Below are 27853 nucleotides of genomic sequence, written 5' to 3'. Positions count from 1 at the left end.
GAACTCAGCTTCACAAGTCATGAAAAAGGCACAATTCAGAATTTTTCCACAAAAATTGTGACTATACGTTTTGTGCTATACACAACACTTTCCTTTATGGGGTGAAGCCATTGACCCCCTCAGATTTATCATTTACGCCAGTTTTCTGGAGTATAGTATGACAGAAATCGATGCCAGTGTTTAGAATCATGGACCTTGGATGGCTTTAGTTTATGACAAGGCACACACATCATCGTAAATTAGGTGCTGCAGGGCCGGAATTATCAAGACTGGTGCGGGAATCCTGATACATGAGCCCCAAAGTGTTTTAGAAGGTTGTACAATGTTTAATTTATGCGGTGACTAATTTTCATTTACATAACACTAAACACACGATTAATACATTAACTTTTTATGAACATCTTTGACCGCTGCTTTGGTGCATTGTTCCTGTCAAGGATATCTCTAAGGCCCGGTTCACATCTTTGCACGGGTTTCTGTTTGGGGAGTCTGCTTGTGGAACCCCTGAATAGAAATATATATTCTGTATATAAGCACAAGCTCAGCGGGAAGTCAGTGTATGAAGATCTGTCTTTTTACATGGTAACACATTCTAATCTACAAACACCTATACCTGCAGTAAGAAAAAAAATCTCTACATACAGTATATACTAAGCCATAAGAGCCAGGAGATCTGCTTTAAGCCCAGACAACCCCTTTAATATTCAAGCTAAGTCTTCATAATAGAAATAACATAGTGTAGTATAGTGTTAATTAAATTTGCAATATTTAATTAAAAAGATTCAATTAATGATCAATGGCGGTATTACATGTAATTGTTATCTCGTGTCTTATTATCTGTTTCTGCACCGCCATTTCTTTCCAGCTGGGCCTTCGCACAATTTCTATCATTTTTATTGAGCACTTCAGTATAGCTCATCCATTCACTATAGCACGCAGCTGCTCCTTATTGTTACCCATTAATCATCCTACAATACATCCCCATAATAAGGAGGAACCGCCATGGTCTAGACCTGCAGATATTCTCTGCTAGCTGCAGCAACGCTATATACACAGCACATGAATTAAGAAAAGTTCTCCTTGAACTCCTTCACTTCTACAATGCAGACTAATATAAAGTAGCCTCAGACCTTCTGGCTGTACATATATACATATGACTGTGTACGTCAGTAAGGTCAGTAAGCTCTGACTTGCTATATATGACTGTGTATGTCAGTAAGGTCAGTAAGGTCTGACTTGCTATACATGACTGTGTATGTCAGTAAGGTCAGTACGGTCTGACTTGCTATACATGACTGTGTATGTCAGTAAGGTCTGACTTTTTCCCACTATTTATCATATCAGTCTTATTTGCTGCATATAATGTAATAATCAGACTTTTAGTCTTTCTACACCAGGGGTAGGCAAACTTCGGTACCCCAGCTGTTGTAGAACTACAACTCCCAATGTGTATACTTGAAGTGAACAGAGCATATTGGGAGTTGTAGTTTCACAGCAGCTGGAGTGCCGCAGGTTGCTAACCCCTGTTCCCCATTTATATCCCCCCTTCTCTGTCATCTGATCTTGCAGGATAGTAATACTTTCAGGGAATGCACTGATAGATTCTACATATGTATCAAGGTTCCTAAGATCCAAATTTTCTCCAATAAATCAGTTGCGTTCACAGGTAATAGACACCAGGATCCCTTCGGGAGTGATTAAAATGTCTATGAGGCAAAATAAATCTCAAGTGCTCATATTATTCTCTACATAGTTACTTTGGAACTTTTGCAATGTGATCCAAGTGTTGCTAGGTCAGCAGACTGTGCTGCCGAGAAATGAAGAAGGGTTTCAAAAATGTGCAAAATGTTGTGTATTGTATTTTCATGCCTCATTATACACAAACAGCGCCACTCTTATCCATGGGCTAAGTCTGGTATTGCAGCCTAAACCAATTCCCCGATTGTGGTTGAGCTATAACCCCATACAATCTGTTGCAGAGATCAGGGCCAAGTAACTATCTTATGTGTATGGCCGAGTCCAAACAGATGATGTCAGAGAAATAAGGAGGGGACAAGTTAAATGTCAAGGCCTTTTGTTCTTGAGGCAGATAGAGAAGGCTTCCCCTTCTACCATAGAACACATGCACACTTGACTGACACTAATGTTACCTTTCTAATGTGTTTTTGTCTCTATCTGTATAATTTAGTGTTACTTAAGGTACAGGGACAGGCGTATGATGACAGGTCAGTGACTGCTATGCCAATGCTCACATCTCTCGTATCTGTAAGGTCACTGGGCTGATATATATATATATGTATATATATATATATATATATATATATATATATATACATTGTAAGCTGATGGGATGAGAAAACTCCGGAAGGAATGTTTGTTCTCAGCAGACAACTTTCATATTGGGTTGGATTTTTAGGAATGACAGGTAGGATTGGTAGTGGGACCTGTCATTCCACCCCCCTCCAGTCCACATTTTGGGGATGTTCCGGCAGCGACTCAGCTGCAGAGTGTCTCCTCATCAAGGAGGCTTAACAAGCCAGCTCCAGCAGCAGACTTTGGGCAGAGCTTGGCTGGAGAGCAAACAGAGAGGTCATATTTTTGGAGCTGTGTCCTGAATGATTCTACTGGCTTTTGGATTTCTGTTATTCTAGGTGAGGTAACCTATTCTATGTTTAGTTAGAGCCTAGCCGGGCAGGTATTTATTTTTGTATTGTTTCCTTTTGTTGCTGCACTACCTTTTTTGAGTGAAAATAAAACTCTACCTTTGTTATGGACTAATGAAACTGGACTTGTGTGTCTATGCCACCCCACCTAGAAACCCCAGACCCTGACAACTCCTGGGAATTAGGAGCAATGCTGTGGATGGAAAGTGCTGAGGGATACCCAGTGTTAAGCCAGTACTGTGGCCCCTACATTCTTTGTACTGATGGAGCTCCTGGTTATTAAATCCCTACAAATCAAAAAGTGACAACATTTCCTACTTGTTTAGTGAGAGGGCCTTTGCCCCATATTACATTAAGGGGGTGTTCACACTACCGTCGGTGTCTGACAGGTAGTGTCCGCTGCTAATGTCCATTCAAAATCTTGCACGGACATTAGCAGCGGACACTAGCTGTCGGACACTGACAGTAGTGTGAACGCTCCCTTAGAAACTACATTTCTGGCAACTACCGGTGCAGTGAGGATAGGGTAACAGCAGTAGCACAGGGACTGCTAGCACTGCCATAGCAAAACAGTAGGGACAAACTGCAAGTGGCTGAGTGACCAAGTGAAGCTACTAGATGTGTCCAGTGGCAATAAGAGGACAATATGGTCACCAACAAGGATGGTTACATTAATGACTTTAACTAAGAAAAACACTCACATACCTTTCTATACATTCTTTTACTATGGCAAAATTTCCATCCCCTATGGTTCTTCCAACTTTGTATCTCTCTGCTATAGAGACTGGAACCTGGAAATTTTCATCCATAATATCTGTAACATAAATGTGAATACTTATCATAACAGGTCACAAAGCAACATCCACATTTACACATCTATCTATCTGCCTCATATCTATCTACTGTATCTAATCTATCTATCTATCTATCTATCTATCTATCTATCTATCTATCTAATATCTATCTATCTATCTATCTATCTATCTATCTAATATCTATCTATCTATCTATCTATCTATCTATCTATCTAATATCTATCTATCTAATATCTATCTATCTATCTAATATCTATCTATCTATCTATCTATCTATCTATCTATCTAATATCTATCTATCTATCTATCTAATATCTATCTATCTATCTATCTATCTATCTATCTATCTATCTATCTATCTATCGATCTATCTAATATCTATCTATCTAATATCTATCTATCTATCTAATATCTATCTATCTATCTATCTATCTATCTAATATCTATCTATCTATCTATCTATCTCCTATCTATCTAATATCTATCTATCTATCTATCTATCTATCTATCTATCTATCTATCTATCTATCTAATATCTATCTATCTATCTATCTATCTATCTATCTCCTATCTATCTATCTATCTATCTCCTATCTATCTATCTATCTATCTATCTATCTATCTCCTATCTATCTATCTATCTATCTATCTATCTATCATCTATCTCCTATCTATCTATCTAATATCTATCTATCTATCTATCTATCTATCTATCTATCTATCTATCTATCTATCTATCTCCTATCTATCTATCTCCTATCTATCTATCTATCTATCTATCTATCTCCTATCTATCTATCTATCTATCTATCTATCTATCTATCTCCTATCTATCTATCTCCTATCTATCTATCTATCTATCTATCTATCTATCTATCTATCTATCTATCTATCTCCTATCTATCTATCTCCTATCTATCTATCTATCTATCTATCTATCTATCTATCTATCTATCTATCATCTATCTCCTATCTATCTATCTAATATCTATCTATCTATCTATCTATCTATCTATCTCCTATCTATCTATCTCCTATCTATCTATCTATCTATCTATCTATCTATCTCCTATCTATCTATCTATCTATCTATCTATCTATCTATCTATCTCCTATCTATCTATCTCCTATCTATCTATCTATCTATCTATCTCCTATCTATCTATCTCCTATCTATCTATCTATCTATCTATCTATCTATCTATCTATCTATCCATCCATCCATCCATCCATCCATCCATCCATCCATCCATCCATCCATCCATCCATCCATCCATCCATCCATCTATCTATCTATCTATCTACTTATCTAATCTACCTATCTATATAGTACTAGTCCAATGCGAAAAAGGGGTGCAAAAATTCGCAGGACATGGCTACAAATCCTCAAAGAATCGTAAAAAAAAATAAGCAGCACTCCAAATCTAGCAAAAAGCAGATGATGGATACTTTATTTCATGTTCGATATTTCGATTCTTTGTGAAAAGAAAAAAACTGAAAAAGGTTCACAAGGAACAGAAATGTTTCAAAATAAAATATCTATCACCTGGCTTTTTGTTATATTTTCAGTGCTGCATGTATTTATTTATCTATCTACAGATATATATATAAAAAAATATACTGTATATGCTTTATCCATCCTAGCCAACCTTCTGTGAAGAGAATAATTGCACTTTGCGGCCACCAGGTGGCATCAATGTCTTGATATTTATTTCTACTACTAAAAAAATGTAACTAAGACTATTCTTAAATACTACAGCCACAGAGGATGGACTAACTTTCGAAGTTATCTCCTATCAATAGGGTTGAGAATGGAATAACTTCATGGTCGATGGGGGTCCGACCACCACTGATCCCGATAACAGGGGTCCTGATGGAAAGGAAGGCCAAGTATATTCCCTGCCGCTCCATTCCTACTCTGTCGGAGTGCTACTTTATTATGGCAGAGACTCTCAATTTACTGTCTTTAATTGTAGGTAAATATATATTTTGCTGATTTAGTCTTCTGTCTTACCCATCTCCTTCTCTTACCTTCCACTAAGAGGTCGCCCTCATCCATAGAGCTGCAGACTTTGGTGGATGCTAATGAGGTAGAGGAGCCGCTGTGCTGAGAGCCCTGGAAGGAGCAAAGGGACAAGTTATTATATTTCTAGTTCCATCCAGACCAGAGGAAAGAGATACCGCATTATACCTTGAGCTTTTTTTTTCCTTTCTGCAAAAAAGTAATTTCTTGCATGATTGGATTTTTTGTTTCTGTAAATGGAGGTTCTTTCTTGTAAGGATTAAAGTATAGAAGTGTAAGCAAAGTCCACGCTGTAGACCACATGGCGTTCTCCATCACCTGTGACAGATCAGTGTATGCGGCATAGGGTCCGACATAATGAGACGCCCATGACATCCCTATTACTGACAACTCTAGATTGATACACAGTAGCCATAACAACCAAGCATGTATCACTGTGCTTTATATGCTCAGATTCTAGGAGACGTCTTCTGTACGATTCTTTATAACACGGTGGGTCGCTCAGAAGCTGGCTTAGTGGGATCCTAGAGACTCCCAGGATCAGAGGCCATTGCTGACAGACATTGATGTGAATACTAATTATACATCGCCCTTTGAAATCAATCAATTCCCATCAGATCAGCAGCCCTGCAGAGCCAAGAGCAGTATATGATATATGTCATGGCTAATAAAGGGAAGATTCACAAAGAAAACCCTACTAAATAAATGGTAATGTGTATCCCTACTGTGGATGGCTTCACTCAATGGACAGGTTAAAGGATCAATGGCGCTTCAGCAGAAATATATTTCAGATTTTATTTTTGTATAATGAAACGATTTGCAATTCTCCGATATACTTTATGTATCGACTTCTTGTGTTCTTGGTTGAGGTAGGATTGTAGATATGTAATGATCACAGAGGTGTATGGCTTATTACAAGACAGAGCACTGACAACCCATTGTAATGAGCCGTATACCTGCCTGCACATCACAGGACCAGACGCTGCCATGTATATAGAGGAGGCTACTTATAGTGTTACATTAAAAGGAGCCTTTTAGGATCAGGATTTATAACATTATTATAAGTGCCAGTATGCTTTTATTTTTTTCATAAATCCATAGTGCAGGTGAAGATATCACATTTTGTAATATACTTTATATAAGTAAAGTGCCTGTTTCTTCACTTATTTCCCCCCTTCTGCCACTGATCTAATCAGTACAATAGAAGTCTATGGAGAGAGGAAGGGGAGGAAAAGGAGAGCTGCTCAAAGCAGAGAGACATCTGCACTATAAAGAGACAGAACATAGCTGGGTTATCAGGAATTACTATCCAGCCTTCTCCTGAGAGAAATGACTCATTTAATGCTGTAGGGGACCTAATATCCATGTCTCTCTTCCCTTCATCCCCTCCTTTTTCCATAGACTGTATTGTAATCTTATCCGCTTATGGACAGAATAATCAGATAAGCAGTAAAGACAGGAAATACTTAAAGGGATTCTATTAGAGATGAGCGAACAGTGTTCTATCGAACACATGTTCGATCGGATATCAGGGTGTTCGCCATGTTCGAATCGAATCGAACACCGCGTGGTAAAGTGCGCCAAAATTCGATTCCCCTCCCACCTTCCCTGGCGCCTTTTTTGCACCAATAACAGCGCAGGGGAGGTGGGACAGGAACTACGACACCGGGGGCATTGAAAAAAATTGGAAAAAGTCATTGGCTGCCGAAATCAGGTGACCTCCATTTTAGACAAATAGTGGATTTCAAATCCGGGTCATATGAGAATGTGAACTTTGTGACTATGAGACAGGGATAGCTGTACAGGCAGGAATAGCTAGGGATAACCTTTATTTAGGGGGGAATGTTATTAAAAATAACTTTTTGGGGCTCTATCGGGTGTGTAATTGTGATTTTTGTGAGATAAACTTTTTCCCATAGGGATGCATTGGCCAGCACTGATTGGCCAGAGTACGGAACTCGACCAATCAGCGCTGGCTCTGCTGGAGGAGGCGGAGTCTAAGATCGCTCCACACCAGTCTCCATTCAGGTCCGACCTTAGACTCTGCCTAACTTGAACCCTTGTGCACCCTCGGCTCTGCTACATCAGAGCCGAGGGTGCGCTTGAACCCTTGTGCAGCCTCGGCTCTGCTACATCAGAGCCGAGGGTGCGCTTGAACCCTTGTGCACCCTCGGCTCTGCTACATCAGAGCCGAGGGTGCGCTTGAACCCTTGTGCAGCCTCGGCTCTGCTACATCAGAGCCGAGGGTGCGCTTGAACCCTTGTGCACCCTCGGCTCTGCTACATCAGAGCCGAGGGTGCGCTTGAACCCTTGTGCACACTCTGCTTCATCAAGCTAATAGAATGCATTGGCCAGCGCTGATTGGCCAATGCATTCTATTAGCCCGATGAAGTAGAGCTGAATGTGTGTGCTAAGCACACACATTCAGCTCTACTTCATCACGCCAATACAATGCATTAGCCAGTGCTGATTGGCCAGAGTACGGAATTCGGCCAATCAGCGCTGGCTCTGCTGGAGGAGGCAGAGTCTAAGGTCGGACCTGAATGGAGACTGGTGTGGAGCGATCTTAGACTCCGCCTCCTCCAGCAGAGCCAGCGCTGATTGGTCGAGTTCCGTACTCTGGCCAATCAGCGCTGGCCAATGCATTCTATTAGCCCGATGAAGTAGAGCTGAATGTGTGTGCTTAGCACACACATTCAGCTCTACTTCATCGGGCTAATAGAATGCATTGGCCAATCAGCGCTGGCCAATGCATTCTATTAGCGTGAACTGAGTTTGCACAGGGGTTCTAGTGCACCCTCGGCTCTGCTACATCAGATTGCTACATCTGATGTAGCAGTGCCGAGTGTGCATCAGATGTGTAGTTGAGCAAAACTGACTCAGCACTGCTAAGTCTCTGCATTCGCATAGGAATGCATTGGCCAGCCTTCGGCCAATCAGCGCTGGCTCTGCCGGAGGAGGCGGAGTCTAAGGTCGGACCTGAATGGAGACTGGTGTGGAGCGATCTTAGACTCCGCCTCCTCCAGCAGAGCCAGCGCTGATTGGTCGAGTTCCGTACTCTGGCCAATCAGCACTGGCCAATGCATTTCTATGGGGAAAAGTTAGCTTGCGAAAATCGCAAACTGACAGGGATTTCCATGAAATAAAGTGACTTTTATGCCCCCAGACATGCTTCCCCTGCTGTCCCAGTGTCATTCCAGGGTGTTGGTATCATTTCCTGGGGTGTCATAGTGGACTTGGTGACCCTCCAGACACGAATTTGGGTTTCCCCCTTAACGAGTTTATGTTCCCCATAGACTATAATGGGGTTCGAAACCCATTCGAACACTCGAACAGTGAGCGGCTGTTCGAATCGAATTTCGAACCTCGAACATTTTAGTGTTCGCTCATCTCTAGATTCTATCACTAAAACAACATTTTTTCTAATTACCATGTCGGAATAGCCTTAAGAAAGGCTATTCGTCTCCCACCTTGCTCAGTCGCCTCAGACCCACCGTTCCGTAGAAATACCGGTTTTTACCGGTATGCAAATGAGTTCTCTCACAGCAATGGGGGCGGGTCCCAGCATTCAAACGGCAATGGGGGCGTCCCCACTGATGCCAGAGAACTCTTTCCAGCGACGCCTCCATCTTCAACAGCAACCGCGTCTTCTTCTGGCTGGGGTCACACTCCGCTCTTGCGCGCATGCGCAATACACTCCTATAGTTCTCCGTAGAACTACAGGAACTACAAGAGCGTACTGCGCATGTGCAAAAGAGCGGAGTTTCACCCCAGCCGGATGAAGACGCAGTTGCTGTTGAAGATGGATGCTGTTTTAGTGCTGGGGCCTGCCCCCATTGCTGCGAGAGAACTCCTTTACATACTGGTAAAAAACGATATTTCTACGGAACGGCGGGCCAGTGGCAACTGAGCAAGGTAGGAGACGAATAGCCTTTCTTAAGGCTATTCCGATGTGATAAATAGAAAAAAATGTTGTTTTAGTGGTAGAATCCCTTTAAGGAAGACCTTAAAGGGTATTATATACCAGCTTTGCCCTGATATGAACCTTGGTGCTGGAGATATCGGTGTCATTAGTTTCGGCATCAATACCCCTCCCCTGTCAGAAGGATGAGCTTTACTGCTTAGCATTATCTGTATTTCATATTCTCTGACCAAGGCCAACATCTGCATGAAGTCCGTTTGTGTTGGTGAAGACAATCTTTGTACAGCACTGCATAATATGTTGGTGCACTATAAGCACTAGGTAATACATACATAAGATAGAACATGCATGGTGACATCCAGTGGGAAAAAAATTGTCTTTGTAAAAATAAAAAAAAATGTAATTGGAAAAGTTTTTGTAAAGATGTTTATGAAGCCTAGAAATCTGTATCCAGCCAAGCAGGGGGTCAATGTGCAGAGCTAAAATCTTGGATGGTTTTAAGCCTCGTATAACTAATATGTCGGCCTCATTATCTACAGACATTTATTCAGCAAAGTGTCTTTATCTGCTATTTTTTACCTGCTGAAAAATTGTAAATATGGCAGGGAATAGAAGCTATATTATAATACAAGGTATGCACAACATTTATTAGACTGCACCCATATGAACATGAAGCACTTACCTATATAAGAGATAAGATAAGATAATCCTTTAATAGTCCCACCATGGGAAAGTTCAGTGTATTACAACAGCATGGATAGTACAGTAATATATTACAAGAAAGAACACAAACAAAGCTCAGAATAGAACATAAGAAAGATACTAGGAGTCATAACAAAGAAAAAAAAAAAGAAAGACTCAGGATCATTTAGTTCTCTGTGCGGAATGATCTTCACTTAGTCTGATGTAGATTATACAGCCTGACCGCGGTTGGGAGGAAGGATCTCCGATATTGTTCCTTCTCACACTTGGGGTGAAGCAGTCGGTCACTGACAGTACTGCCCAGTGCTATCACGGTCTCCTACATATTGTATAGAATGAAGATGCTCAGTCTAGGTTCACATCTGCATCAGAGTCTCTACTGAAGATTTCCTCATAGAGTCCACCTTAAAAAGTCCGACACTGTTTCCTCCCGTTTCAGTGGTCCGCTAGTTTCGGACTAGGAGAGTCTGACGCTTGTACGAATCTGGCGTGAGCCTGTTCAGTGACTTCAGCCTTCTGTATAACCATGAAGAAGGAAGAGTAAGGGCGCCCGGTCTCCGGTTTTGGGTTTCCATCTTCTGCCAAGAGTAACTGCACCGCCGGGTTTCTGTCTCCTGTCCAGTTTCTCTCGGCAGGAGATGGAAACCTGAAAGTGGAGACCAAGTACAGGTGTGAACCCGCCCTTAAAGATTTGGAAAATGTTATCAGGCAGAGGGTGTGCAATATAAATGATTGTATTTAGTTTTGTTTCAACACAATTCTATTCTCTACTATGAGATGGGCATTACCAATCGTCCAGTTTAAGACCGCCCACTTGACAGAAGATAGCTTAATTAGCATATTGAGTGCTGAAACTGCACTGATAGCTCCGGAACGGTGGGGAACACAGATGGAATCCCAACTATGCTGGTAACCGTGCCTATTAAAGGATGGAGAAGGCGGGGATCTTGATTAGGAGATTTCTTAAATCACTCTATATGCCCTTAAAGGGGTTGCCTAGCATAGACAACCCCTTTAAATATACCCTGCTAAAATATATGATAAACAGTCCGTATTAATTGAGGTTGGTAATGCGGCCGCATGTGAAGACTCCAGGGTAGTTATTAATATTCCGCTCTTTCAAGTCAGCTCATTAATTTCTGGTAGGATCAGACATCTCTGCACGGCCTACAATATATTTCATTGAGTCTATGATTTTGCTCTAGTTATTTCCATTTCTCCAGATTTTCTTCCACTACATTATGCACTTGTAACCTTTACCAAGGTCAGAATATCGCTTTATATTAATATGATGATATTAATAGTAGAAATATGTATAACTCATGTGTCATTGCTTACATACAATGCTTTCCTCCAGAGAGTGAAGGATTCTATACAAACCCATCCAGTAGCATTAAGAGACATGTCAAAGCCTTCCCCTTACAATACTACAGATATGATATGTGCTGTGGAAATATAGAGCATTGAGCAGGAGACGTGCAACTTCTACAAATGGTCATCTCCTAGAGTAAAACACATCAAAGCCGGAATGGTATTGTGGACCGGAAATAAGTCATTGAGAACAATGGTTTGTGTATGTCAAGGAAGCTAGAAAAAAGTTAGAATTCACTGTTAAATATTAGTAAAAATGGCAGACACAATGCTGCCACCATTGTCTACTGGCTGTGTCTGGTATTGCAGCCTGATGAACTTTTTAAATTGGTATTCTGTCTTCTACCCTGACACATTCTGTGTTAAACTATGGTCCATATATATTGATCTTGGGAACCCAACTACAGGTTGCGTCTGTGTTCATAGCATCCGCTGTTTGTATAAAAGCACATACACATAGATCTCTGCACGGATATATATATATATATATATATATATATATATATATATATATATATAGTGAGAAGGTGACATTCTGGAAGGTCGCTACATCTCCCCCAGACTCCTCACTCATGTGTGGTGAGGCTACAATTCAGGTAACACCTTAGCTGTGAGATGGCTCCTTCTGTTAACTACTTCTTGTTCTACTAGCGAGGAGCCTTCAAGCACAGGTCTGAGCTGGGCCTCATTAAAGACCTATGAAAGGTTGCCAAACCCTCTGTCCTGGGTAGTTCCTGGGGGAGAGAGGAGGAGCCGGGTTCTGTCCTAACACACTGCAAACTGATGAGTGTCCAGTCTGAACTGTTGCCGTTACTGTGCTCTGTGTTGACTGTGTGGCTGAAGCAAGTCACATGTACAGTTAGGTCTTTTGCTGTATAGTTAGTAGCTCGGACGAGCAGGATTTCTGTTATTGTTTTGCTGTATTTGCAAAATAAACATACAGGGTAAAACCTGTTTGCACCTAAATTTTTGTGTCTGACTCTAACTGTCTGCTACCACTGAGCCTATCCTCCCACATTACATATATATATATGTGTATATATATATATATATATATATATATATATATATATACACATCTCAAACACAATTATATATAGGATAATGCCCCTACTATAGAATAGAAAAATATTCTATGGTCCATGAACATCTGTGATCTTATAAAACCATGCGAGGACACTCACGATATATAGGCCATGAAAATGCAATTGTAACATATTTTATACATTTATAGTAGTATATAAATAATTCCTTTATAATACTCACCTTATCTGCTGCAGAACATCTTTTTGAAGAGTAAGGGATGGGAATATTCACCACTGACTGACTGATATAAGAACACCTTCATCATTGTCTATAGGTTTACAGCATATGATGTGTGTACTGTCATATTGCAGAGGCCGGGGCTGTATATTACACACATCGGCTGCTGAAAATAGAGCACTACATGTCAAAGACGGAAGAGAAGAGCTGTGACTTTGTAGCACCACACATATCTAGAGAAGTGTCAGATATAGGAATGTGATGTTTAGATGAATATTTTACAAAAATTTCCCCTGCCGTGTATTATGTCATTTTGATAACAATAATCCTTTTTTAGTGTAGCTTTAGTATTTAGTGGTGATTATAGAATTTATGATTGTTCTTAATAGTGTATCGCTCTAAAGCTGAGCTTACACTTTCAGGAGGACCTGCTAAAAAGCCCAATGACATACATCATCTGATCGGCGCTGTCACCCGGAGCAGTTCGCTGTTTTGTTTATCCAAATCTGTTCAGCTATTCCAAAGATATAAGCCCTTTAAGTGCTGATGCAAATTAGTGTTAGGCTTGGTTCACACTAGCATTTATCTCTTTACCATAAAAATGATAAGACAACAAAGGCAAAATGTAGAAATATGCCATATAACAAAATAACCCCTATAGCAATAAACACGGCCATTATATAAGCAGGGACATCAGGAGAGACCACATGGCGACAGCTCTTTCTTCTGTCAATGCTTTCTGCTTCAAAGCAATTGGTTAGATGGGAACATTATAGGCTGCAGAAACAGACGAGGTGTCAGGGACAGGACGGCGAAGAGAAATGTCAGCTCTGCTTTCATGTTTTATTACTCTCGCTATTGTAACAACACAGAAGATGGAAGGTTCATTTCATCTTCTCCAGATAAATGAATTTCTTTTGATTTCTAAGAATGTGTTCTCTCTGACAAGCATGTGTTAAATTTTCTGAATTCTAGTATTGATATACAAATGTAACAGAGTTCAACTTGACAAAGTCTGCATACAATTTCTATGTAGATTTCCGTGTCTCCGTGGTTCCAGACTACTATATAGCACTGTGTAGTCAGTTTCTGCAGTCATCCTCCCTTTTGAATATATGGCAGTAAGGATATAGATTATGGGGATAACGTCCATCCTTAGGGAGAGACCACCTTCTCAGGTGTGTGGAGACTTATACAGCCATAGTTGCTCCACTGCAAGGGAACGTGGGAAGAATATGCAAATCTGTCTCCCAAGATGTAAACAGGGAGACAGAGCCTCTGTTATGCCGCCCTCTATGGGAAGCACAAGGTGGTCTCTCCATAAGGATGGACATTATCCCCATAATCTGGTCTCTCACCCTCTCACTTCTACCACATCAATTCTCTCTAGGCTGTGCTGATGAAGTCCAACCAGACAGAAACGGTGCCGTCCGTAGCTGAGAAATTGATTTGGTTATAACCTCGCATCATGCAGCAAAGGCTTCTGGGAAAGTCGGGCATGATGTTCAGGGTGCTTCCCATAGAGGGCGGCATAACAGAGGCACTGTCTCCGTGTTTACATCTTGGGAGACAGATTTGAGTAAGGATATAGTGACAGATAGAAGGAATAAAGGCTATAGGAATACTTTACTTGTACTCTGAAACCATGAGGATGCAAAGCTATGGGGGTGCAAAGATGATAGTAGCTACCGGGCCCTGGAGGCTGAAGAGACCCAGAGATCTACATCATAATAAGGTCTGGTTCACATCTGCACATAGGTTTCCATTCAGGGAGTCCGCTTGGGGACCCCCTGAACGGACACCGAATCCCGCATAAAAAAGTGGTTACCTAAGGAAACCTGTGGATCCCATAGACTATAATGGGGTCCATGTGGTTTCCACTCAGTTTCCGCACAAAAAACGGGGATAGAAATGAGCTGCTTGCAAGACTTTTCTCTCTGCATTTTTCATGCGGAGTTGGGAATGGAATGACCCAAATGCAAATGTGAACTGGGCCTAAGACAGAAGTAATAAACACAACACACGGTAAGTGGGGCCTAGTTACAGATTTTGCACTGGGGCCCAGGACCTTCATCTTACACCTCTGATTTTGCATAGTAGCTGTAGAAGGACAAGAATATTTAGCTTACTTTAAACTCTCTTTAAGGCTAAAGCCCCACGTAGTGAAATGAATTGCGTATTTTTCCGTAGTGTTTTCCATAGCGTTTTCCTCTGCAGACTTTCTGCCTCTATTATACCTATACTGAGCCCGAGTCATCTCCAAATCATTGACAAAGTGTTGGACCCTCATTGATCACATATTGATAACCTATCCTAAATATGTGTCATCAATATACCGTATTAGTCCTGGAAACCCCCTTTAATATATGAATTGCAGTACCACTTTTCACCACTAGTGGCAACACATTGTTAATTTTATACTCCAAGAGAACTAATCTAAGGCCAGTTTCAGGTGTCATCATACAGCACAAAATCCAGACCCTCCATTGTTCTACGGAAGCTTATGGACGTATAAGTTCACAGATCCTCGGGTTGTCCGGGTTTGTGACCATGAAAATGCAATGATGTTCACAAGAACTTTTGGAATAAAATATGACGTTGAGTTTTGGCAGAGGCCTTATTTATACTCCCGTAACCCAGAGCAATTTATGTGGAAAGTTTCATTATTATACAAGTCATTAATACAGAACAAATCCCCAAATCTGACACAATGGTTGGTTTTCTGTGATTACTTCCTAGAAACAATTTCACTAAGACGTGAAATAACTGGCAGTTCGGAATATATGTATTTACAGGAGCGGTTATTTGGGTCATATATTGCATATTCATGGCGAGAAAAATTCAGTTTACACACTCAGGTTGAATGACAGTAAAGCATATTGTCATTGTAATCTAAAACTTGCTACAGGGAACTCGTCTCAAATTGGAATTTTACTGTATGTACAAGTGATGTTAAGGTCATTCAGTACCAGAGATGTATATCAGAGAGATGAAATCTGCTCTCTGTTCTATATCTATAATATATACTATATCCCTAGAAGAGTCATTACCATAATATTCAGTTCTATACAGGGACATCAGAGGCAGCGATTCACCAGGTGACCCTGACCTATCTATCCGCAGATCTGGGGGTGATATGCGGGGGTCTGGTGATAGGAATGGCAGACATTGACAGTCTTTGAGCAGAAGCAATACAGTAGGTGGTACATTGTAAACTTGGCACAACCTCCTTATTCAGAGATTAAGGTGAGGGTCACAATTTCAGGATTGAAGGATAATACTACCTATGATTTGATTCAGTAATTTTATGTAAATGTTGCCTGGACTCAGAGATATCCAGTAGGTCTTGACCTCCCTGTACACACAGACGGACTGATACAGCATTTCTCCACATATTCAATAAGCTTTCGCTCTCCCTGTACGATTGATAACATGGCGTATGTCTCCGAGCATCATACTGGACTATAGATAATCCATAAAAGCTGCAAATTGTACCAACATGACTGGCAGTGGTTCTGGATTTAATGAAAATGTTAAAGGGGATGTCTATGATTAGAAACATGGCCTCTCTATAGGTTGTGTAGCATTGTAGGTCTCAAGAATCTAAGCTGCAATACCATAAACAACCCCTGGAGGACCCAAATGACGGAGACCCATGTGCAGGTGTGACCCTAGCCTCATTCTTTTATCCAATCCAAAATATAGAAACCCCAATCTCTGATCATTTCTCATTTGCTTTTCCTAGAAGGAACCTAGGAGGAAACGTTATGTTGAATGATACATAGACATAAATGCTACATATAAACCAATGAAGTCCTGCAGCACAGAGTATTTCAGTTCACGTTCTTCCTCCTTTATGTTTACCTTATATGACATACAGAAGGCTGAGATGTTATGTTAAAGGGAAATAAACACATAAAACATGAAACCATTAACCATTTCCCATAGAATTTTATTATATTATCAAATCACCTCCATGGTAATAAAACAACATCAGTGACAAAAACATCAGGAAACTATAACAAAGATACAATGAACAGCAAAAGATATATCATCAGCGTACAGTCTATGTATAAAGTGCCTGCAAGTATTGAGTACATTGTATAAATACATTATTTAGTCTATGGCTGTTAATATTGCTGCTGTCCAGGGAGTCTAGGGCTGTAATAGTGATACAATGGTAATTTTTTATCCCCCTGCACATACACATGTATTTTAATATGAGATCTTAATAACTCTTTATACATAGACTGTATTACACACTTAGGCTAAGTATACAAACAAAACCAATTTCTTTAGAAATCTAAATCTGTTAAACAAAACGTCATATAATAGGTATACAGAATAATGCAAGACTACAAGCAAAGGTAGGAAAGAACAAAAGATTTCAGGAACATAACTTTTAAGAGAGAACTGTAAGAGAAATATATATATTACATACAATAAGACCTCATGTGATCAGAGCACCGACAGTATTAGGCTGATAGGTTTTATATACAGTCAAATAAATCCATATATAGTCACCAATATCATCCTAGAGATATGGAATATAAAAGGAGAAAGAACATACTAACATACCCAAACAATTATCTGATCATAGTTATGGACAGTGTAGACAGAATAAGAAATCTGACATTATACATTATCACCGCACCTTATGATATAAAGCAACAGAAGAGGTATTATATTTAAAGGGAATGTCCAAGATTAGAAACACATCGCACACCTGTCCATGCATAACGTCTAATATTGGAGTTCATCCACGTTGAAATGAATGGAGCCGAACTGCAATACCACACACTGCCTGTGGAGAGGTGTGGTGCTGTTTTTGGATCAGCCACATTTTCTAACCCTGGAGAACACCTTTAGCAATCGATATGGAAAATTTGGACTGAATGCAATTCTGAGAGTGTCTGTGGGACATATAGGTACATAGGTTTTCCAATATGTTACGATGACAACCCATCAATAGGATAGGCCATCACTGTATGATCAGTAGAGGTCCAAATTCAGGATTCCCAAAGATTAACATAATGGAGAAGATGTGGTTTTTGTTGGGGCACCGTGGCCACATGCTACAAAGCTTGACACCAAAACAGCCATACAAATGTGGCTGTGCCTGGTACTTTAGTTCAGCCATGCTTGATCCTATTCAGTGGGCTAGAACAGTACTAGTATCAGATACAGGACCTTTTCCCCTTTTGATCTGCTTATCAATGGGGCACTGTTGTAACTATAGGGGTCGCAACTGGGACTGGGGTTCCACAATCCCTCAACACAATAGGACCAGTGAAGCATCTCTGATCTCCGTTTTGATTTTCAATGATGGCTGACAGCCTGTACATTGTAATTTTATGACCCCTTCACTCTGCTGAGCGAGGAGATGTATCCTTCACAGCCTTCCACTGTCAGAAAGGAGAAAATTAACCTTTTAAGAGCAAAAAAAAAAAAAAAAATCTGGTTTCCTTTGATAAATGGTGGTCTTGAGACGGGAAGGGAGATGTAAATACTGCTAAAATAATGGATTGGACATGGCTGATGTATGATGCTGGATGCCCAGGGCCCATGAGCCTTTAGTTAGGCCTCAGCAGTAGGGTTCTAGGAATGGAGCTCCCCCGATCATACTGTACATTGATGGTCATTGCTAAGGATAAACCAGCAGTGTCATTTCTGAAACCTTACAGTCAATGCTATATAGACCGATAGGAGTGACGACCCCACAATACTAGACAGTGCTTTCATGTTTCCCATAAATTCATGCAATGGTACAATGTGGATTCAGGGCTAGTATATCCCATTACCAACTGTACTGTGAGGGCACCGTCATGTGCTCACCATATGCCCATAGAGTGTAGGCCCTGTAAGAATAAAACTTGTTTTAAGTGCAATATTCCGAATTTCTGTCCAGTTAAAAGAATGTAAGTAGAGAATGTGAGAAGTTGGTTATGGAAGGTCATTTAGGACAGGCTGATGTTGGCTCCCACTTTTGTATACATTTTGTCCCGTATACCGAGATATTACACAGAGTAACTCCAGTCATATGTGATATTAAAGGGGCGGTATGGATTAGAGAATTCATTTCCAAATGTATTATTAGGGAATTGTCTCTAGTTCTGGAGGTTCTTGAATATCTGTACAAAGATCTCATTTGAGGGTCTGCAGTTGCACCCAGGCCCAGGAGCATTGAGGAACCCACCAGATATTTAGTCTTAATTTGTGGACACCGATACTATAAAACATTATAGTTGAAGGGCCTGGTACAAATTTTGCAATATTTTTGGTGCTAATACACCCAATGGGATTCTGTTTTGCAGCGCTGATTCTTATATGAGTTATCGTGCCACAATCAGCGCCGTGTGAATGCCCCTTAAAGGGAACCTATCACCAGGACTTCCGCCACTATACCCAATGTACTGTCATGTAGGGTGTGAAATCTCCTTTTTAGCTTTCCCTTTGCTAAATTAAAAATCGTTCATTTGCCTATAAAATTCAGCTCCGAAATCTGTATGTAAATTAGCTGACAAGAGAGGCAACTCAATTTATAGCCCGCTCCAGGTTGGTGTGACTCTTCTGAGCAAATTTACATATAGACCTTTAAGGTCATTTTTATAGGCAAATGGGCAATTTTTCAAAAGAATATTTCATACCCTATTTACCGATTTCGGTGTTTGGTGGTGAAAATACCAAGGCTCAATAAGGTTAGGTTCAGTGATCAATATCAGATCCTTGGGAGTCCGACATTGATCAGGTGATTTTAACACAGCGTAAACAGCCAAAAGTAGATGGCTCCATACACTGCCTAGTGGCCACGCCGTGTTATTGCAACTCATGTGTATAGTGCTGCAGCTATTGTTACAACTCAACCCTGTTTTAGCTAACTAGGTTTGAGCTGTAATACCAGTTACAGCCTCTGGAGTAGAGTGATGGCGTATTTTTAACCCCCTACCATTCAGGACCTGATAAATAAGGATAATGAAAAATAGCTCTTATCCGAAAAATTGCAACCTGAATGTACATAGCCATCCCATGATGCCCGTCACAAATGACTGCCACTGTGCTGGTTAGTTGGATTAGCGTTGGTATAGCATTACTGGAACACAACATCAAGTGCAGACCGGGAGGGAGCAGCCTTTAGTGCAGCAAATGTGAAATACAGTCTCCGCTACAATAAGGAGGAGACTGTACAAAATAAGTCCATTTTAAGAGTGAGCGCACACTGTGCAACTGAATGCAAATGGGCAAAGCATGCCAAGGTGGTGGATGGCTGCCCAATTTATTGGCAAAATTGCACCACCATTTGGCACCACATGGGGCGTTGTTTGGCCTTGTGAGTTTACTTGTACCGTGATGTCTCATCCTACGAGAAAAATGTGCACATGACTTCCAGTATTAGTATCCTAAGTATTCTGGGGAGAATACTGTGCCATGTACGTATATACAGTACTTAATCATTACTGCATGTTGTGTGTTTTATGACATAAGCTTCCATAAACTGCATGCTTGATATTTCGTCTTCTTCCATATTTGTCTAACACTGTGTATTTGCATAAGATGTTTCCATCATGGATCCTGATTTTTACATTTAGCCTATGCTGATTCATTTGCAAAAGGAAGATATATCCCAACATGCTGGCAGGCAATAACTGAGATTTCAGGCTGTCAGGATATATATATATTTATTTCGGTGACAGCAGGATTCAGTGACTGCTGAGAAGTAGATGAGCGGCTGTCACTGGTGACAGATTATTCCGGGTATAATTGTGCTGCTTGGCATTACTGTGGTAGACAACAACGCTCAGCATGGAGACCTGGGCTAGGCCATGTTCTGAGCCGCCAATGGCTTCAATGGCAGTAGACGTGTTTATTAGGTTGATTTTACAGAAACTATATATAGAACTGTGGTTTAGATTATCTCTGAGCATATATATTATATGTATTCTATAACTTTCTGTACCAATGGCGACCACTTGTAAACTTTGGAGGGTCATGCTATGGTCATAATATATCTTATTCTTGTACACCACCATAAGTAACATTGTAGTCTGCATTACGCCAATAACGCCCAGATTTATGGCAGTTATGTTGAACCAGATTGATCCTAAGAGTAATTCAGAAGAACCACCGGAAGACCAAGTATTACACATGGAATACAGGTGGTAAATTGTGGGGTTTCCCTTGTTTTAGGAATTTCACCAATATCAGATCAGTAGGGGTCTGACTCCTGACACCCCACCAATGGGTTGAAGGGTCCACAGTGCACAGTTGACATCTTCTTTATGTCTGTGATGTCACGTCCATCAGTCATGTGGTGATGACATCATAGTCACAAAGAGGTCAGTTGTGTTCCGTTTTAAATCGATTGATAATAATCGCTGTGGCCTCTACACTACGTATCAATCAGAGCACCGTACATTGTAAAGTGGCTGTACCTGGCATTGCAGATTGGCCACATTTATTGGAGTGGGACTGAGTTGCAGCATGGCCTTAGGACTATTGATGTCACTAGCTTATATTATACATATAGGGAAACCGTCAGCGTTCCTGTAGGTATAATTGACATGCTGCAATTTCCAAAGCTGCGATGGTTTTAAAATTGTGGCATTTCTGCTGCACGGATTTGTGGCTGGGACTAGCTAAACTGTAAAACACTGTGGTTTTTGCCATGCCGGTTACGCCATGTGGGGCCCCCGACTTTAGACCCCTTTAATGTATTGGAAGCAGAACTTATTCAATACAGACTCTCACAGACGTGGTGAAATAAAATTTGCTGCTCAATTCCCTTGCAGTCTATATATAGTCTGCTGTATTCTGTCTATACACGGCCAATAGAAGCAGTCATTATATTCTGTCTATCCTCCATTGTGATAAATTCACTGACTATGATGACAGCCTGTTTCAACAGTGCACAGGCTGCAGTACCTGCATATTATATTCTGGGAACCTGAAGTCACATAGCTGTTTTATAAAGGGGCCTTCGAATACTTCTCCTATTAACAGTCACGTATCCGACTGGCAACAATTCCTGTGTAATCTCAATTGCCCGAAAGGCTACTAAACTACCCCAGGTAGCCTTAAGGTAAGTGACAGGATACCGTCATCCATGTCATAAAAAACGTGTAAAAAATCATATAATGTGCATGTAGACTCATTACATATGTGAACATTATGGTGTCGCTGAGTTAGCCCTCAAGGAAGAGAAGACTAGATCTTTTAATAATGTATCACACTTTATGGAAACCTATAAGTACTAGATGAGAATGCTGTTTTATATATATATATATATATATATATATGATCTCAAAAAAGAGGTGACTAAAGACAACGTGATGTATTCACCTTTATATTTTATTGTAGATAAGCACTGTGGTCCAATGAAAAGTGTGCAATAATAATAATAATAATTCACAATGGATATTACAATAGAAGAATCCATCTGACTGCAACCAATAGCAAATCGTAGGCAATGGCCGACGGGCCTCATATATGAAAAATGGGCCAAAGTCTCCTTGCTGCCATGGATAATGGTTATTTTATTTTTTATGTACAGTTTAGAAGCCAAAAACCAAAGTCTGACTGGTGACTGTGACCAACAAAGAGACCTTGTCTCCAGACTTCTGATACATAAGGCCCAATGTGGCTAATACTTCAAGGTTAGAGATTTTTGGGAAAAGGCTTATACTGGTTACCTCTTTTTCCCGAAACATCCCAGGCCTTCCGCTAGTCTCTACTACCTGGTCCCGCTCTAAACGTAGGAAATGCGTGGCCAGTAAATGGCGAAGTGTTCACGTCCTGTGTCTTAGGAGTGACCGTAAAACTGGCAATGGGATTGTTCTGATACTTCTTTTTCTTTTTTAACCCATTCTGAGCCTTTTTCCAAAAATGTTTTCCCACCGTCACCCACTTTAAGAGCTCTTGAGGCATAAATATCCCTTTTGTTTTCAAAATGGCTGTCTTTAGTGTGCACCGGTAATTGGATCTTGGCCCAGATAGCTGGCATATTCAGAAGAAAATACTATGCTGCAAATAGTATTGGATATTGTATATTTCAGTAGAGTAAAATTTACACCCAGGTCATAGAGCAAAATTTACAGGTTTTAGCTTTATTCCAAAGTTGTATTAACATGTTGGAAATCCTTTTATATATTTTACTTGAGGACTGGGCAATAAAAAAATGGCCGCTCTGCCGCAAATGTGCAATAAACACATTAGGCCTCAGGAATCAAGAGGAACGATAGTCATGGTTGTCAGTAGCAACCAATTAAAGTCCATAATGTCTTGTGTCTTTAAAAAAATCAAAGCGTTTGCCTTGGGTTACAATGGCCAGCGGAGCAAACACATGTATATTGCCTATGACATGACGACCCGTTAGGTTATGGCCTTTATATATTAGCCATGATTTTATGGATCTGATGTATTGGCCCGGACTCCATTGTAATCCATATTTATAAGACTGTGTTTCCATGTTCAGGTTTTTGGATGCAATTTTCAAAACCCAAAACCAAGTGTGGCTCCTAAAGGGAGACAATGAGGCAGATTTATTAAGACTGGCCCCGGCCTCTAATAAATTAGGATCATTCCCATGTGCCAGGACGGAGATCTGCGCCAGTTAGTCGTTGATATCTTGTATAAGGCTATGTAGTGGGTTCCAAATACTGCATCCAAAAACTTAAAAACCTGTAAACCCGGCCTAAAAAGATAAAAATAAACTACAAAAATTAACCCCCCAAAAACCCCATCCTGTTTTTTTGACATTGAAAATAAATAGAGATGAGCGAGTACTGTTGGGATCAGCCGATCCGAACAGCACGCTCGCATAGAAATGAATGGACGTAACCAGCACGCGGGGGGTTAAGCGGCCGGCCGGCGTCAAAGCGGAAGTACCGAGTGCATCCATTCATTTCTATGGAGCGTGCTGCTCGGATCGGCTGATCCCAACAGTACTCGCTCATCTCTAAAGCTAAACCAAATGTGCCTGTCTGAAACGTTACCCGTCAGCCATTTTGGTAACAGAAGCAATAGTCATGGAAATGACAATATCTATAGCAATTAATACGAATAAGTTCTTCCCGCCTCACAAATATTAGCCGTCATGACCATCAATTTCATACAAACATAGAAAATACTGTCAACTTCGGGCCTTATGTATGAAAACTGAATGATCCGAAAAAATAACAACGCTAACGCGTCCTTGTTGCCTATAGCAACCAGAACATACAAAACTTTGGTTGCTACAGGTAATAAAGCGGTTTTTTTCCGTCCTCTATGGGGCAGTTTTGATATATAAGGCCTCTGGGATATAGAATAGTGATAGAAAACGTCCTAACTAGGTCATAACCATAGAACAGCGCTCTCCCCACACACACTTAATGTTCAGATCCTATAAAACATGAATTAATAAGGAATTAAAAAAGTGCAAACAGTAAATGAAGAGATCGATAAGCGATACAATCTGAATAGGAAATGGTTTAGCGGTAATAAATTATCACAGAGCTCTGTTAACATTCATTGATCAAGAGAAGCCGTGAGAAGTAAAGCACAAAATGAGTATTAGTCGACATTTCCTGGCAATTCAGACGTGATAGCAAAGACGTTAGCAAAATACAAGGAGACAAAAGCTGCGCAACTGATTCATAAAATACACACTGGGGCGGTAGAATCTGAATACGTTCACAGACGAGTTTTTTGCAGGCGGATTTTTGAGACGGAATCTTCCTCAAAATCCACCACAAAAGACGTCTCCCGTTTCCTTCCATTTCAATGGCTTTGTGAGGAGGATCTCGCCTGATGGGTAGGTCATAGAGATGAGTGAACACTGTTCGGAACAGCCGTTCCGAACAGCACGCTCCCATAAAAATGAATGGAAGCGGCCGGCACGCGGGGGGTTAAGCGACCGGCCGCCAGCAAAGTCTGCATGCCAGGTGCTTCCATTCATTTCTATGGGAGCGTGCTGTTTGGATCGGCTGATCCGAACAGTGTTCGCTCATCTCTAGTAGGTCATGGCGCATGTTTTTTCCTCCAGTTGAAAAATCCGCTAGAGGAAAAATCTGCTACTGACTCCCATTGAAATGAATGGGAGAGGTGAGAGGAATTTCTTGAGGAGGATTCTGCTTCAAAATCTGCCTGCAAAAAACTCAGCGTGAATATACTCTAAGGCATATAATGGGAATTTAGAGTCTGTCTGCTATATTATATATTCTACAACAGTGGTTCTTAACCAGGGTTCGAACCCTAGACCATATGCACGGTTCATTTTGTGTACCAGTAAAAACACATATACCTATGTCTTGAATTTGGAAAAAAAATCATATTTGATTTATTACTATAGAAGGGTATGGTGAATGTGCATATGAAACTGGTGTGTTCGGAACCTCAAACAAGGTTAAGAACCACTGTCAACATTATACATCCTCAGTGGAAAGCAACCTTCTGCAGATTGGCTGGGGTGGGTGTAAAGAGTCCGCTTTTTGGGGGGTCAGATTGATGCTAGGATCACACTAGCGATCAGCTTTCCATTCTTCGGGTACACTCGGGGACCTGACAAATGGAAAGCTAACCAACTTAAAAAGTGGTTACTTGCGGAAACCCATGGACCCCATAGACTACAATGGGGTCCGCCGGGTTTCCACCTGAAAAATGTGACCCATTTTTCTCTGCAATTTTTAAGCGCTTTCGGGAAAGTATAGTGAGTGGTAGTGTGAACCTAACCTTACTGGCCCGAAAGTGAACACAGTGCAGTACAGATGAGCTCCAGTTTGTTCCTAGTTCTAGTCTGAATGTATGGAAACCAGCTTTAGGCTAAAGCCCCACGTTGCGGAAATGCAAATTTTTTTGTTGCAGATTTTGTAGCAGTGTTTTGAACCAAAGTCAGGAATGGATTAAGCAGAAGGGAGAAGTATAAGAACTTCCTATATATTTCCCATTCCCGTTGTAGCCACTCTTGGCTTTGGCTTCAGAAACCGCAGCAAAATCTGCAAAAAAAAGAAGCTGCGTTTCCGAAACATGGGTCCTTAGCCTTAAGGTCCAATTAGATGCGCCAATATTCAGATAGGCTACCAATAATGGTCCTGTCTAATCGTGGTCATGAATGATGGCTAGTCGGCAAATTGGCCCCACGTCGCAAAATGCAGCTCATAAAATTCTGCTGAAAAAAATGCAGTGAAAACACATTGAGGTTTTTTTCCGCCGTGTTTTTCATCGACTTTTTCTCTGCTTTTTTTTTTTTAAACTATAGGGAAAAAGACCGCAATTCTGCATAAAATGCACATGTTTTTGAAAAAGCAGCTTTTCAACAACTCTTTTTTCCGAAATGCCTGGATGAAATTAACCAAAGTCTCATTCACTTTCCTGGTACTGTAAAATGCAGGGTTTTTTTTTTAACAAAAATTCTGCATTTCCAGAATGTGGGGCCTAAGCTTTATGCAGGATATAAGATTATAATTTTTGATTAAAATGTTTTTGTAGACCTGTGTTATCGACAGCACATTGCTCTTTATGATCAGGCCAAAATACAGCGGAAATCGGTCCTCCTCTATTTAGTTTGCATTGTCTTGTGTAATATGGCCAATGTGAATGGGGAACGATCAACGAGTTTTCTCAATGATCGCCACTTGAGGGTCTGGCTGTCTAATACAGTTGACATGAATCTTATTATATGACGCTTGTGGGCAGGGCTAGTAAAATCTCCATGAAAACTCAAAACTACAGTAGTCTAAATCCCTCTACCATTAAAACTGGCAACCTCCAGTTAGTCTTCTGATTGTTCTCTTTTAGGGTATGTCCACATGTGGTATATGTGATACATGTGTATATTACAGACCTGGGTCACAGTTGCAGCCATGTGAACAAAAGTGAGTTAAATCTCATCCACACACTACGGAAAAAAATCTGATTTGCAGCGTGAATTTTATATTTGCATGTCAATTTATGCTCTGGATTTTCACATCCATGCCTAAGGCGAATTCTGGGGCAAATCTGCTTATAACACTATTTTATAGCTCTTCGGCCTTGTTCACATCTGCGTTCGGTAATCCGTTTGGGAAGTCCTCATGGGGACCCCTCCAAACGGACTACCGAACACATTAGCAAGCGGTGTGCAATGAAAGCACATGGACCCCATAGACTATAATGGGGTCCGTGTGCTTTTCGCGCGGTGTCCACACAGAACATGCGGACAGAAAAGTACTTCACAATCTACTTTCCTGTCTGCATCACTCGTGCGGAGACCTCGCAGAAAGCACACGGACCCAATTATAGTCTATGGGGTCTGTGTGCTTTCACTGCACACCGCTTGCCAATGTGTTCGGTAGTCCATTCGGAGGGGTCCCCATGCAGACTCCCCGAACAGATTACCGAACGCAGATGTGAACCAGGCCTGACCTACAAATTCTTGTTGGATTTCGAAACTACTGGATGCCAAATTAAAGGAATTTTACATGTATTGTTATTACCTATGGAAATGTTTCAAACTAAAGCCCGGAGGTCAAGAGGAATTTCCGGTGGTTGTCCTGAGCTTATGCCGTCCATTCATGGCCATATTTAACATGCTTAGTGGCTAGCAGCGAAGCTAGAGGGAATCTGAAATCTCTTCCTATTTTTGCACTTCTCTCACATCAGGAGCAAACCCATTAATAGCAATACTAAATTTCTATGAATCGTACTCCTTAATATTTTACAAGGTGATATCTGCTGGCCAGTAAGAATTATATTGCATAGATAAAATCTAAATGTTTGACATGTGCGGGCAGACAGATCCTAATATAATGCAAGGTCCTTGATGTCTATCCTGATGTTGTAACATTTATAATCCATGACAGGAATGACCTCTGCCGAGTCTCATATGGTAGCGCACTGTCTAATACTTTATGACCAGAAGCCACAATTGCTGCAGAAGGCTGCATATATTATATAAGACAAACCCCCGAATCTCAGCATACAGGAACAATGCCAAGGCATTACCTAGCACGACTGCAGATTTGGATGTAGTCATTATGAGATCATTTTTTGGAAGTCACTCTCATAAAGTTGTCTTTCAGGTGCCTCTCAAAATATACCAAATGTGCTTGAATAAAATAAATGGAACATACCTAGTGCCCCA

The 27853-nt window shown here is 40.7% G+C and overlaps 1 protein-coding gene across 4 annotated transcripts in view; it reads right to left on the bottom strand.

Annotated features, from left to right (window-relative positions):
- The window catches only part of DCLK1 (doublecortin like kinase 1), a 289553-nt gene that overhangs the window by 50854 nt on the left and 210846 nt on the right, over positions 1 to 27853 (bottom strand). For all 4 annotated transcript variants that reach the window (XM_075265954.1, XM_075265952.1, XM_075265953.1 and 1 more), the window contains 2 exons: positions 5510 to 5594; positions 3369 to 3477 (listed from right to left, as the gene is read on the bottom strand). In XM_075265954.1, the coding sequence (XP_075122055.1) occupies positions 3369 to 3477; positions 5510 to 5594 (194 nt within the window). The remainder of the gene's footprint in view (positions 1 to 3368; positions 3478 to 5509; positions 5595 to 27853) is intronic.

The sequence above is a fragment of the Leptodactylus fuscus genome, chromosome 2, assembly GCF_031893055.1.
Source record: "Leptodactylus fuscus isolate aLepFus1 chromosome 2, aLepFus1.hap2, whole genome shotgun sequence".
Lineage (NCBI taxonomy): Eukaryota > Metazoa > Chordata > Amphibia > Anura > Leptodactylidae > Leptodactylus > Leptodactylus fuscus.
This window is presented reverse-complemented; position numbering and strand designations above follow the sequence as displayed.